Raw genomic sequence first — 12,856 nt, 5'->3', positions numbered from 1 at the left:
GGTGTGGCATATCAAGAAGCTGATTAAACAGCATGATCATTACACAGGTGCACCTTGTACTGGGGACATTAAAAGGCCACTCTGAAATGTGCAGTTTTGTCACAGATTTGAGGGCGCGTTCAATTGGCATACTGACTGCAGGAATGTCCACCAGAGCAGGAATGTCCACCAGAGCAGGAATGTCCACCAGAGCAGGAATGTCCACCAGAGCAGGAATGTCCACAGAGCAGGAATGTCCACCAGAGCAGGAATGTCCACCAGAGCAGGAATGTCCACCAGAGCAGGAATGTCCACCAGAGCTAGTGCCAGATAATTTAATGCGGGTTCTTCACTTGTAGGAGTATTACTGACTGTAATAAAGCCCTTTTGTGGGGAAAAACCCATTCTGATTGGCTGGGCCTGGCTCCCAAGTAATGAATTTGTAGTGAATTTCCATGAATAAAATAAATAAACAACAGAACAGTCTCAACAGCCAATTATTGCAGGATATCCAAGGACATGCATTCATGTGAAATCCAAAGATCAGGGCCTAATCAATTCATTTCAATTGACTGATGTCCTTCTACGAACTGTAACTCAGTAAAATCTTTTAAATGATTACATGTTACGTTTATATTTTTGTTCAGTGTACATGTATTGTATCACACCCTCTAAACTTATTCCACAGATCCCTTGGCCAAATTACTGGAATCTGTTGGGAATATTAATAAAAAAAATACTGCTCCCCACTTTGAGAACCCCTGCACTAACTGAGATATTGTAAGACATTGTGTGAACAAGGTGTATATTTTTCCAAGGTGTTAGCTGTAACTTTGTATTGCTTTGGTTAGTTTACTGAATTGAGATCTTGTTAATTTTATATTAAAATAATGTGCTGTGTATGAAAAACAAAACCCCTGTGTTGGTTTGGTTTGTTTATCCTCCCTCTGCATCCGTTGGCTCAGTGCCTCCCGCCGCTCCTCTGTTCCCATGGTGACTCCCTTCTTAGCTGGGTCAGTGCTATCCGGAATCCCAGTAACAATCATTCTTAAATGACCCTAGCCCTATTCTGAACCTTTACCTTAACCATTTTAAATTTCAACTTCAATAGGGTAGGGACGTCCCAAAGATCCTGGCTAGCAATACTGTTACCATGGAAACTGCTGTGTCAGTGTCAGCACCGTGTTGTCTCCATGACAACAGTGCAACAGGAAAGAGACGCAGACACAACATTGTGAATATCAATTGTTATTCCTCATATTTGTATTTATTCTCAGGGTCACAGAGTTCAACGTTTACAGAGTTCACACTAAAAATAACCATGACAACCCTAAACACAATCCAATCTATTCTTCATCTTCCATATCTCTGCTAGACATCACTAAGCGATTAGACAGCTGTTATCCATTAAGCCTCCTTTCATCCTTCCCTATCTCCAATCAGACGCTCTCACAACACAAACTCACTCACTCACTCACTCACTCACTCACTCACTCACTCACTCACTCACTCACTCACTCACTCACTCACTCACTCACTCACTCACTCACTCACTCACTCACTCACTCTACGTTCCAATATCCATACTAGAGTACCACTTAGAAGGAAACGATGCTGGCTGTGCATCCTCCTAAGTGTAGCACATGGGGTAATGTTCGAGTGTGGATGATGGAATACAGCCTCCCTCTCAGGCCACTCCCTCACACACACCTGTCGCCTTCAGAAGGAACACAGTAGGAAAACGCTTTCAAAACATCTTCTCCCATTTGTTCCAACAAAACCCTGACGAGCACAGTCCACACGCGGTTCCTTCTGAACGCTACCCTGACCAGCACAGTCCACACGGTTCCTTCTGAACGCTACCCTGACCAGCACAGTCCACACGGTTCCTTCTGAACGCTACCCTGACCAGCACAGTCCACACGGTTCCTTCTGAACGCTACCCTGACCAGCACAGTCCACACGGTTTCTTCTGAACGCTACCCTGACCAGCACAGTCCACACGGTTCCTTCAGAACGCTACCCTGACCAGCACAGTCCACACGGTTCCTTCAGAACGCTACCATGACCAGCACAGTCCACACGGTTCCTTCTGAACGCTACCCTGACCAGCACAGTCCACACGGTTCCTTCAGAACGCTACCCTGACCAGCACAGTCCACACGGTTCCTTCAGAACGCTACCCTGACCAGCACAGTCCACACGGTTCCTTCAGAACGCTACCCTGACCAGCACAGTCCACGCTGTTTCTTTTGACTTCTCTTCATCTTCCTGTTGCTATAATCTACACATAAAAATTGGTCTCAGTCCTAGATGAAGTGTTTCAGTAAAAACATTAGAAAAAAGACGTAGACTGTCTTCCCAAGGGGGGGTTCTCTAAGTAAGGCCCTTATTAAGACTGTAACTATACATGAGATGAGTGCCACTCCTGGGGTGCCACAAACAGGGCTTTACTAGTGTTATTATGGATAACATATTATACAGAGACACACTGTGGTCTCCTGGGGTGTATTCAAGATGCCCCGAGCATTGCTTGAGAGTTTTAAAATGTTAACAGTAATAGTATTGAATTGAACATTTAGTTGCAATTAGTGTCAGTATAGCAGCTGAACTGGATAGTGTGCATCTTGAGTACACCGCTAGAGGTCCAGTTCTGGACCCTTCAGCGGCTGATGCAGGAGTCTGATTTACCAGCAGTGCTACATGTGACCAGGGGTCACCCAGCTTATATCATGTACAAATACATCCTGTATGTGTGTGTTTTTGTTTATGTTTTGTTGGTATATATACACTGAGTGTACAAAACAAAACATGCACTAAATTCTGCTTACTATGCATGCACTGCAGTTTGTGGAAACTATAGACAACTGTTCTCTTTATAATGACAGTATATACACTGAATGTACAAAACATGCTCTTTCTGTGACATAGACTGACCAGGTGAATCCAGGTGAAAGCTATAATCCCTTATTGATGTCACCTGTTAAATCCCCTTCAATCAGTATCGGTATAGGGGAGGAGCCAGGTTAAAGAAGGATTTTTAAGCCTTGAGACAATTGAAACATGGATTGTGTATGTGTGCCAATGAGAGGGTGAATGGGCAAGACAAAAAAATGTAAGTGCCTTTGAACGGGTATGGTAGTAGGTGCCAGGCGCACATGTTTGTGTCAAGAACTGCAACACTGCTGGGTTTTTCACACTCAACAATTTTAACATGTATCATGAATGGTTCACCACCCAAAGGACATCCAGCACCTTGTAGAGTCCATGCTCCTACGAATTGAGGCTGTTCTGAGGGCAAAAGGAGGAGGGGGGGTGCAACTTGATATTAGGAATGTGTTATTCATGTTTAGTACACTCAGTGAACCATTTAGTGGTTTATTTTTTGTGTGGATGTGAACGTGCACATGTATGTGCTTTTCAGCTTTTGAGTGAGTGATGTGTGTGTGTGTGTGTGTGTGTGTGTGTGTGTGTGTGTGTGTGTTAGTCGGACCAGTCGTTCTCTTCCAGCTCTGAGTCATCTTCGGAGTCGGAGTACTCGACAGCGATGCGTCTGGAGAGGATGGTGGCCACGTCGTTCCCTACAGGCTCTCTCTTAGCCTGCTGTTCCTGCTGCTCCTGACCCTTTTTCAACTGGATACCTACAGCCAGGGAGAGAGACAGTTAGATACACTTCAACTAGATACCTACAGCCAGGGAGAGAGACAGTTAGACACACTTCAACTAGATACCTACAGCCAGGGAGAGAGACAGTTAGACACACTTCAACTAGATACCTACAGCCAGGGAGAGAGACAGTTAGACACACTTCAACTAGATACCTACAGCCAGGGAGAGAGACAGTTAGACACACTTCAACTGGATACCTACAGCCAGGGAGAGAGACAGTTAGACACACTTCAACTGGATACCTACAGCCAGGGAGAGAGACAGTTAGACACACTTCAACTGGATACCTACAGCCAGGGAGAGAGACAGTTAGACACACTTCAACTGGATACCTACAGCCAGGGAGAGAGACAGTTAGACACACTTCAACTGATACCTACAGCCAGGAGAGAGACAGTTAGACACACTTCAACTATATACCTACAGCCAGGGAGAGAGACAGTTAGACACACTTCAACTAGATACCTACAGCCAGGGAGAGAGACAGTTAGACACACTTCAACTAGATACCTACAGCCAGGGAGAGAGACAGTTAGACACACTTCAACTAGATACCTACAGCCAGGGAGAGAGACAGTTAGACACACTTCAACTAGATACCTACAGCCAGGGAGAGAGACAGTTAGACACACTTCAACTAGATACCTACAGCCAGGAGAGAGACAGTTAGACACACTTCAACTAGATACCTACAGCCAGGGAGAGAGACAGTTAGACACACTTCAACTAGATACCTACAGCCAGGGAGAGAGACAGTTAGACACACTTCAACTAGATACCTACAGCCAGGGAGAGAGACAGTTAGACACACTTCAACTGGATACCTACAGCCAGGGAGAGAGACAGTTAGACACACTTCAACTAGATACCTACAGCCAGGGAGAGAGACAGTTAGACACACTTCAACTAGATACCTACAGCCAGGGAGAGAGACAGTTAGACACACTTCAACTAGATACCTACAGCCAGGGAGAGAGAGACGGGTTAGGCAGTCAGCCAGCCAGCCAGCCAGTCAGTCAAACAGACAGACAGAAAATGAAGGTTCGGTTTGCATGGCCCGTGGCCCAAGGTTGGCCCAACTTGCTCATTTTAGATCATTCCATTGGTCCTAAAGAGAAATCTCCCCCACCCCGGGGCACCAGGTAATGCAAAACAAACAAACACACACACACACACACACACACACACACATACACACACACAGAATAGCTCTGCCACAGAGACAGGTGGGTTAGATATAGATAGGCAGTCTTACCCATGCGTATGGCAGCCAGCAGATCACTACGAGCATCATTAACAGGCTGGGCATTGTGGGGCACGGAGGACATCTTGGGAGTGGTAGAGTAGGAGGAGCCTGGAGGAGGGGGCGGAGGCATTGGGGGAATTGGAGCCACCAGCGACCCAGCGATTGGCGGTGGGGGCAGGGCATAGACACCAACTGATCCCATTAGACCTGGAAGAGGAAGTGGGCCTCCGGGGGGCGTGGCAAAGGCAGATTGTGCAGATGGCATGAGAGGAGCAGGAGGAGGGGAGCCGTTTCCATATCCCTCCATACTGAGAGAGAGAGGGACAGATGGAGGGTGAACATGAGGCATTATATTAATCATCATAAACCATTTCAGAAATAAAAATATCATATGTTAATCAGCCTCTCCACAAAAACATCTCACATATAACCATGATAATCCTACCATATCAACATCTCACATATAACCATGATAATCCTACCATACCAACATCTCACATATAACCATGATAATCCTACCATACCAACATCTCACATATAACCATGATAATCCTACCATACCAACATCTCACATATAACCATGATAATCCTACCATACCAACATCTCACATATAACCATGATAATCCTACCATATCAACATCTCACATATAACCATGATAATCCTACCATACCAACATCTCACATATAACCATGATAATCCTACCATACCAACATCTCACATATAACCATGATAATCCTACCATATCAACATCTCACATATAACCATGATAATCCTACCATACCAACATCTCACATATAACCATGATAATCCTACCATATCAACATCTCACATATAACCATGATAATCCTACCATACCAACATCTCACATGTAACCATGATAATCCTACCATACCAACATCCTCTGACAAGTTCAAGAAGAACAGGGTGGAATTATTACCAGAGTTAGACAGGTCACAGACGAGTCATGTCAAGACCAAAGCAGAGGTCCGTGTTTGGGTTTTGAGTGTACCAGTGCAGTACTTGGCTTGTATGGGATGACAGTACATTACAGAGCCAACTGCTAAACTCCAGAGAGGGTAAAGCCTGTTGTTCATCATCAGATCTAATCCAAACCAATAGCACATTAAACACAACAAACCCTGGAGCTGGGGCAGAGCCAACTGCTAAACTCCAGAGAGGGTAAAGCCTGTTGTTCATCATCAGATCTAATCCAAACCAATAGCACATTAAACACAACAAACCCTGGAGCTGGGGCAGAGCCAACTGCTAAACTCCAGAGAGGGTAAAGCCTGTTGTTCATCATCAGATCTAATCCAAACCAATAGCACATTAAACACAACAAACCCTGGAGCTGGGGCAGAGCCAACTGCTAAACTCCAGAGAGGGTAAAGCCTGTTGTTCATCATCAGATCTAATCCAAACCAATAGCACATTAAACACAACAAACCCTGGAGCTGGGGCAGAGCCAACTGCTAAACTCCAGAGAGGGTAAAGCCTGTTGTTCATCATCAGATCTAATCCAAACCAATAGCACATTAAACACAACAAACCCTGGAGCTGGGGCAGAGCCCCAACAAAAGAGCGTACATGGGTTTGTTTGGTGTCCCTGTGCACATGTCAATGAATGTTAATGTTTATTTGAGTGCATATATGCATCAATCTGTCTGCCAGTGTGTTTATTCATGTGCACTCTCTGACCTGTAGTCCACAGGTCGTAGAGACATGGATCCATTCATGTTCTCAATGGGAGGGAGACGGGGTGTAGCATTGTGGGGGCGACCCAGGTTGTATCCCCTGTAGGCATGGTCCAGAGTGGCGTTTCCCTGAGCAGCCAGCTGAGCAGCCAGGAGACTGGGAGGCGGGCCGGAGTACGTGTGCGCGTGACCAGCATGATTGGTTGAGTGAGGGTAGTGGCGTTGGTGGTGGTCAGGCCCAAGACCCCTAAGAGAGAGAGGGAGGAAGATGGAGACAACATTTTACAGAATGGCCAGCAGGGGGAGTAAGAGGACTGTCACGTCTCCTTGAACAGCTGACAGAGACTAAATTATCATAGTACTGGGGGAAACCCCTTATTTCCACTGGGGGAAACCCCTTATTTCCCCCCTTATTTCCACTGGGGGAAACACCTTATTTCCACTGGGGGAAACCCCTTATTTAAAACCCCTTATTTCCACTGGGGGAAACCCCTTATTTCCACTGGGGAAAACACCTTATTTCCACTGGGGAAAACCACTTATTTCCACTGGGGGAAACACCTTATTTCCACTGGGGGAAACACCTTATTTCCACTGGGGGAAACACCTTATTTCCACTGGGGGAAACGCCTTATTTCCACTGGGGGAAACCCCTTATTTAAAACCCCGTATTTCCACTGGGGGAAACACCTTATTTCCACTGGGGAAAACACCTTATTTCCACTGGGGGAAACCCCTTATTTCCACTGGGGGAAACCCCTTATTTCCACTGGGGGAAACCCCTTATTTCCACTGGGGAAAACACCTTATTTCCACTGGGGGAAACACCTTATTTCCACTGGGGAAACCCCTTATTTCCACTGGGGGAAACCCCTTATTTCCAATAGAAATCTATTATACAGAAAAGTAATTATTCCATACTTTAAAAAAAACATTTGATATGTTATCTTATTAAAGAATCTTTGTTTTATGTCAACTCTTCATTGACCTCATCATGCAAGTATGTATGTAACTGTGTGTATTTGGACTGGCCTCATCTCAGGGGATAGTGATCCCTCGCAGGTGGCCCCCCGGTGGAGAGAGTGTGTGTGGTGGTGGTCAGGCCTCAGCTCCTTATCCAGGGCCAACATATTCCACTCCTGGCGACGGTTACGAGCCTTACGCACCTTCTTCACCTCCCTCTGCAACGTCCCGTCCACACAACGCTTCTGCTCCTGCGAGGAGAGACATATTAGTGGAGACGGAGGAGGAAGAGAAAGAGAAGAAGGGAGAGATTGTTTTGCTTACTTTGTTCTTCCTCTTCTCCTTCCTCTTGTCTTCCGTGTCCCGCAGCATCTTCTCTCTCCACAGGTCGAAGAAGTAGGAGGGGTCAGTGTAGAACTTCAGCCCCTCCTTGTGGTCATCCCTACAGAGTCAAAGGGCAAACGCGGGTCAGGGTTTGTGGGAAATGAAGTCCACAACATTCTATTATGAGACTACAAAACAAGATCAGGTGAGGAATTTGACTCTGGGTTAAGACTGCCCTGGGTAGGAAACATTAGACAGATCATAGAAAGGGAGGGGGAGAGAACACACCTATATTTGGAGAGGATGTTGAGAGGTGGAGGTTTGTTACTCAGGTTGTACATCTCCTTGACAGGGATGGGAACGCTCCTCGTGGATACCACCTGCTGGTCCTGGGCGGTACTGCTCTTAAAAGCCTTCTTCATGTTGATGTCCTGCAGAGAGACTGAGGACAGAGAAAGAGGACAAACAAAGAGCGAGAGAGAGAGAGGACACATAAATAGAAGTAGAGAGAGGGTTAGGGAGAGGGGGATAAACAGGGTGTGAGAGAGAGGGTTAGGGAGAGGGGGATAAACAGGGGTGAGAGGGGGATAGAGGGTGAGAGAGAGGATTAGGGTTAGGGAGAGGGGGATAAACAGGGTGTGAGAGAGAGGGGGGATAGACAGGGGGAGAGAGGGTTAGGGAGAGGGGGATAAACAGGGTGTGAGAGAGAGAGGGTTAGAGGAGAGGGGGATAAACAGGGTGTGAGAGAGGGTTAGGGAGAGGGGGATAGACAGGGTGTGAGGGTGTGAGAGGGTTAGGGAGGAGAGGGGATAAACAGGGTGTGAGAGAGGGTTAGGGAGAGGGGATAGACAGGTGTGAGAGAGGGTGAGGGGGAGAGGGTGGGGTTAGGGGGAGAGAGGGTTAGGGAGGGGGATAAACAGGGTGTGAGAGAGGGTTAGGGGAGAGGGGGATAAACAGGGTGTGAGAGAGAGGGTTAGGGAGAGGGGGATAAACAGGGTGTGAGAGAGGGTTAGGGAGAGGGGGGGGGATAGACAGGGTGAGAGAGAGAGGGTTAGGGAGAGGGGGGATAGACAGGGTGTGAGAGAGAGGGTTAGGGAGAGGGGGATAAACAGGGTGTGAGAGAGAGGGTTAGGGAGAGGGGGATAGGGGAAGACAGGGTGTGAGAGAGAGGGTTTAGAGGGGGGAGAGGGGGATAGACAGGGTGTGAGAGAGGGTTAGGGAGAGAGGGGATAGACAGGGTGTGAGAGGGTTAGAGGAGGGTTAGGGGAGAGGGGGATAAACAGGGTGTGAGAGAGAGGGTTTAGGGAGAGGGGGATAGACAGGGTGTGAGAGAGAGGGTTTAGGGAGAGGGGGATAGACAGGGTGTGAGAGAGGGTTAGGGAGAGGGGGATAAACAGGGTGTGAGGGAGAGAGGGTTAGGGAGGGAGAGGGGGATAGACAGGGTGTGAGAGAGGGTTAGGGAGAGGGGGATAAACAGGGTGTGAGAGAGAGGGTTAGGGAGAGGGGGATAAACAGGGGTGAGAGAGGGTTGAGAGGGGGAGACAGGGTGTGAGAGAGGGTTAGGGAGAGGGGGATAAACAGGGTGTGAGAGAGAGGGTTAGGGAGAGGGGTTAAACAGGGTGTGAGAGAGGGAGGGAGAGGGGGATAGACAGGGTTGAGAGAGGGAGGGAGAGGGGGATAGACAGGGTGTGAGAGAGGGTTAGGGAGAGGGGATAAACAGGGTGTGAGAGAGGGTTAGGGAGAGGGGGATAAACAGGGTGTGAGAGAGGGTTAGGGAGAGGGGGATAGACAGGGTGTGAGAGAGGGTTAGGGAGAGGGGGATAGACAGGGTGTGAGAGAGGGTTAGAGGGAGAGGGGGATAGACAGGGTGTGAGGGAGGGAGAGGGGATTTAGAGGGGAGAGGGGGATAGACAGGGTGTGAGAGAGGGTTAGGGAGAGGGGGATAAACAGGGTGTGAGAGAGGGTTAGGGAGAGGGGGATAAACAGGGTGAGAGAGAGGGTAGGGAGAGGGGGATAGACAGGGTGTGAGGGAGAGAGGGTAAACAGGGTTAGGGAGAGGGGGATAGACAGGGTGTGAGAGAGGGTTAGGGAGAGGGGGATAGACAGGGTGTGAGGGTTAGGGAGAGGGGGTAAACAGGGGGAGAGAGGGTTAGGGGGGATAAACAGGGTGTGAGAGAGAGGGTTAGGGAGAGGGGGATAGACAGGGTGTGAGAGAGAGGGTTAGGGAGAGGGGGATAGACAGGGTGTGAGAGAGGGTTAGGGAGAGGGTTAGGAGGGAGGGGGATAAACAGGGTGTGAGAGAGAGAGGGTTAGGGAGGGGAGAGAGAGAGGGTTAGGGAGAGGGATGAGTGTGAGAGAGGGTTAGGGAGAGGGGGATAGACAGGGTGTGAGAGAGGGTTAGGGAGAGGGGGATAGACAGGGTGTGAGAGAGAGCGGTTAGGGAGAGGGGGATAGACAGGGTGTGAGAGAGAGGGTTAGGGAGAGGGGGATAAACAGAGAGAGGGTTAGGGAGAGGGGGATAGACAGGGTGTGAGAGAGAGGGTTAGGGAGAGGGGGATAGACAGGGTGTGAGAGAGGGTTAGGGAGAGGGGATAGACAGGGTGTGAGAGAGGAGGGAGAGACAGGGGGAGGGAGAGGGAGAGGGGGATAGACAGGGTGTGAGAGAGGGTTAGGGAGAGGGGGATAGACAGGGTGTGAGAGAGAGGGTTAGGACAGGGTGTGAGAGGGGATAGACAGGGTGTGAGAGAGGGTTAGGAGAGGGGATAGACAGGGTGTGAGAGAGGGTTAGGGAGAGGGGGATAGACAGGGTGTGAGAGAGGGTTAGGGAGAGGGGGATAGACAGGGTTAGGGAGAGAGAGATAAACAGGGTTAGAGGGTTAGGGAGAGGGGGATAGACAGGGTGTGAGAGAGAGGGTTTAGGGAGAGGGGGATAGACAGGGTGTGAGAGAGAGGGTTAGGGAGAGGGGGATAGGGAGGGAGGGGGATAGACAGGGTGTGAGAGAGGGTTAGGGAGAGGGGGATAAACAGGGTGTGAGAGAGGGTGAGAGAGGGTTAGGGGAGGGGGAGAGACAGGGTGTGAGAGAGGGTTAGGAGAGGGGGATAGACAGGGTGTGAGAGAGAGGGTTAGGGAGAGGGGGATAGACAGGGTTGAGAGAGAGGGTTTAGGGAGAGGGGGATAGACAGGGTGTGAGGGAGAGAGGGTTAGGGAGAGGGGGATAAACAGGGTGTGAGAGAGAGGGTTAGGGAGAGGGGGATAGACAGGGTGTGAGAGAGGGTTAGGGAGAGGGGGATAGACAGGGTGTGAGAGAGAGGGTTAGGGAGAGGGGGATAGACAGGGTGTGAGAGAGGGTTAGGAGAGGGGGATAGACAGGGTGTGAGAGAGGGTTAGGAGAGGGGGATAAACAGGGTGTGAGAGAGAGGGTTAGGGAGAGGGGGATAGACAGGGTGTGAGAGAGAGGGTTAGGAGAGGGGGATAGACAGGGTGTGAGAGAGGGGGAGAGGGGGATAGACAGGGTGTGAGAGGGAGGGTTAGGGGGATAGACAGGGTGTGAGAGAGAGGGTTAGGGAGAGGGGGATAGACAGGGTGTGAGAGAGAGGGTTAGAGAGGGTTAGGGGGGATAGACAGGGTGTGAGAGAGAAACAGGGTGTGAGAGAGGGTTAGAGGGGGTTAGGGAGAGAGGGGGATAGACAGGGTGTGAGAGAGGGAGCAGGGTTAGGGAGAGGGGGATAGACAGGGTGTGAGAGAGAGGGTTAGGGAGAGGGGGATAAACAGGGTGTGAGAGAGAGGGTTAGGGAGAGGGGGATAAACAGGGTGTGAGGGAGGGGGATAGGGTTAGGGAGATAAACAGGGGGAGAGAGACAGGGTGTGAGAGAGAGGGTTAGGAGAGAGAGGGGGATAGACAGGGTGTGAGAGAGGGTTAGGGAGAGGGGGATAGACAGGGTGTGAGAGAGAGGGTTAGGGAGAGGGGGATAGACAGGGTGTGAGAGAGAGGGTTAGGGAGAGGGGGATAAACAGGGTGTGAGAGAGAGGGTTAGGGAGAGGGGGATAGACAGGGTGTGAGAGAGGGTTAGGGGAGGGGGATAAACAGGGTGGGAGAGGGTTAGGGAGGGGGATAAACAGGGTGTGAGAGAGAGGGTTAGGGAGAGGGGGATAGACAGGGTGTGAGAGAGAGGGTTAGGGAGAGGGGGATAGACAGGGTTAGGGAGGGAGGGGGATAGAGAGAGAGAGGGTTAGGGAGAGGGGGATAGACAGGGTGTGAGAGAGAGGGTTAGGGAGAGGGGGATAGACACAGAGGGGTTAGGGAGGGGGATAAACAGGGTTGAGGGAGAGGGGGAGGGTGTAGGGTTAGGAGAGGGGGAGAGGGGGAGGGTTAGATAAACAGGGTGTGAGAGAGGGTTAGGGGGATAGAGGGGGATAGACAGGGTGTGAGAGAGAGGGTTAGGGGAGAGGGGGATAGACAGGGTGTGAGAGAGAGGGTTAGGGGGATAGAGGGGGAGAGATAGGAGAGGGTTGAGAGAGAGGGTTTAGGGAGAGGGGGATAGACAGGGTGTGAGAGAGAGGGTTAGGGGAGAGGGGGATAAACAGGGTGTGAGAGAGAGGGTTAGGGAGAGGGGGATAGACAGGGTGTGAGAGAGAGGGTTAGGGAGAGGGGGATAGACAGGTGAGAGAGAGGGTTAGGGAGAGAGAGGGTTAGGGAGAGGAGAGGGGGGGATAGACAGGGTGTGAGAGAGAGGGTTAGGGAGAGGGGGATAGACAGGGTGTGAGAGAGAGGGTTAGGGGGGAGAGGGGGATAGACAGGGTGTGAGAGAGAGGGTTAGGGAGAGGGGATAGACAGGGTGTGAGAGAGAGAGGGTTAGGAGAGGGGGACAGGGTGTGAGAGAGGGAGGGAGAGGGGGATAAACAGGGTGTGAGAGAGAGGGTTAGAGGGGGAGAGAGGGGATAGACAGGGTGAGAGAGAGGGTTAGGGAGAGGGGGATAG

General features: G+C 50.0%; 1 protein-coding gene across 3 annotated transcripts in view; it reads right to left on the bottom strand.

The window, feature by feature from the left end:
• Positions 1 to 1,211: 1,211 nt before the first annotated feature.
• Positions 1,212 to 12,856, bottom strand: part of LOC115131025 (actin-binding protein WASF3-like) — a 34,140-nt gene continuing 22,495 nt past the window's right edge. For 2 of the 3 annotated variants that reach the window (XM_065019350.1, XM_065019351.1), the window contains exons 4-9: positions 8,166 to 8,319; positions 7,878 to 7,995; positions 7,623 to 7,804; positions 6,595 to 6,837; positions 4,904 to 5,202; positions 1,212 to 3,620 (exon numbers count right to left, since the gene is read on the bottom strand). In XM_065019350.1, coding sequence (XP_064875422.1) covers positions 3,463 to 3,620; positions 4,904 to 5,202; positions 6,595 to 6,837; positions 7,623 to 7,804; positions 7,878 to 7,995; positions 8,166 to 8,319 — 1,154 coding nt within the window. In that variant the 3' untranslated portion in view covers positions 1,212 to 3,462. The remainder of the gene's footprint in view (positions 3,621 to 4,903; positions 5,203 to 6,594; positions 6,838 to 7,622; positions 7,805 to 7,877; positions 7,996 to 8,165; positions 8,320 to 12,856) is intronic. The other variant, XM_065019352.1, reaches the window with a different exon arrangement.

Source organism: Oncorhynchus nerka, linkage group LG6, assembly GCF_034236695.1.
Source record: "Oncorhynchus nerka isolate Pitt River linkage group LG6, Oner_Uvic_2.0, whole genome shotgun sequence".
In the NCBI taxonomy this organism is placed as follows: domain Eukaryota; kingdom Metazoa; phylum Chordata; class Actinopteri; order Salmoniformes; family Salmonidae; genus Oncorhynchus; species Oncorhynchus nerka.
Note: the sequence above shows the minus strand (reverse complement) of the source record. Positions and strands in the feature narration are given on the sequence as shown.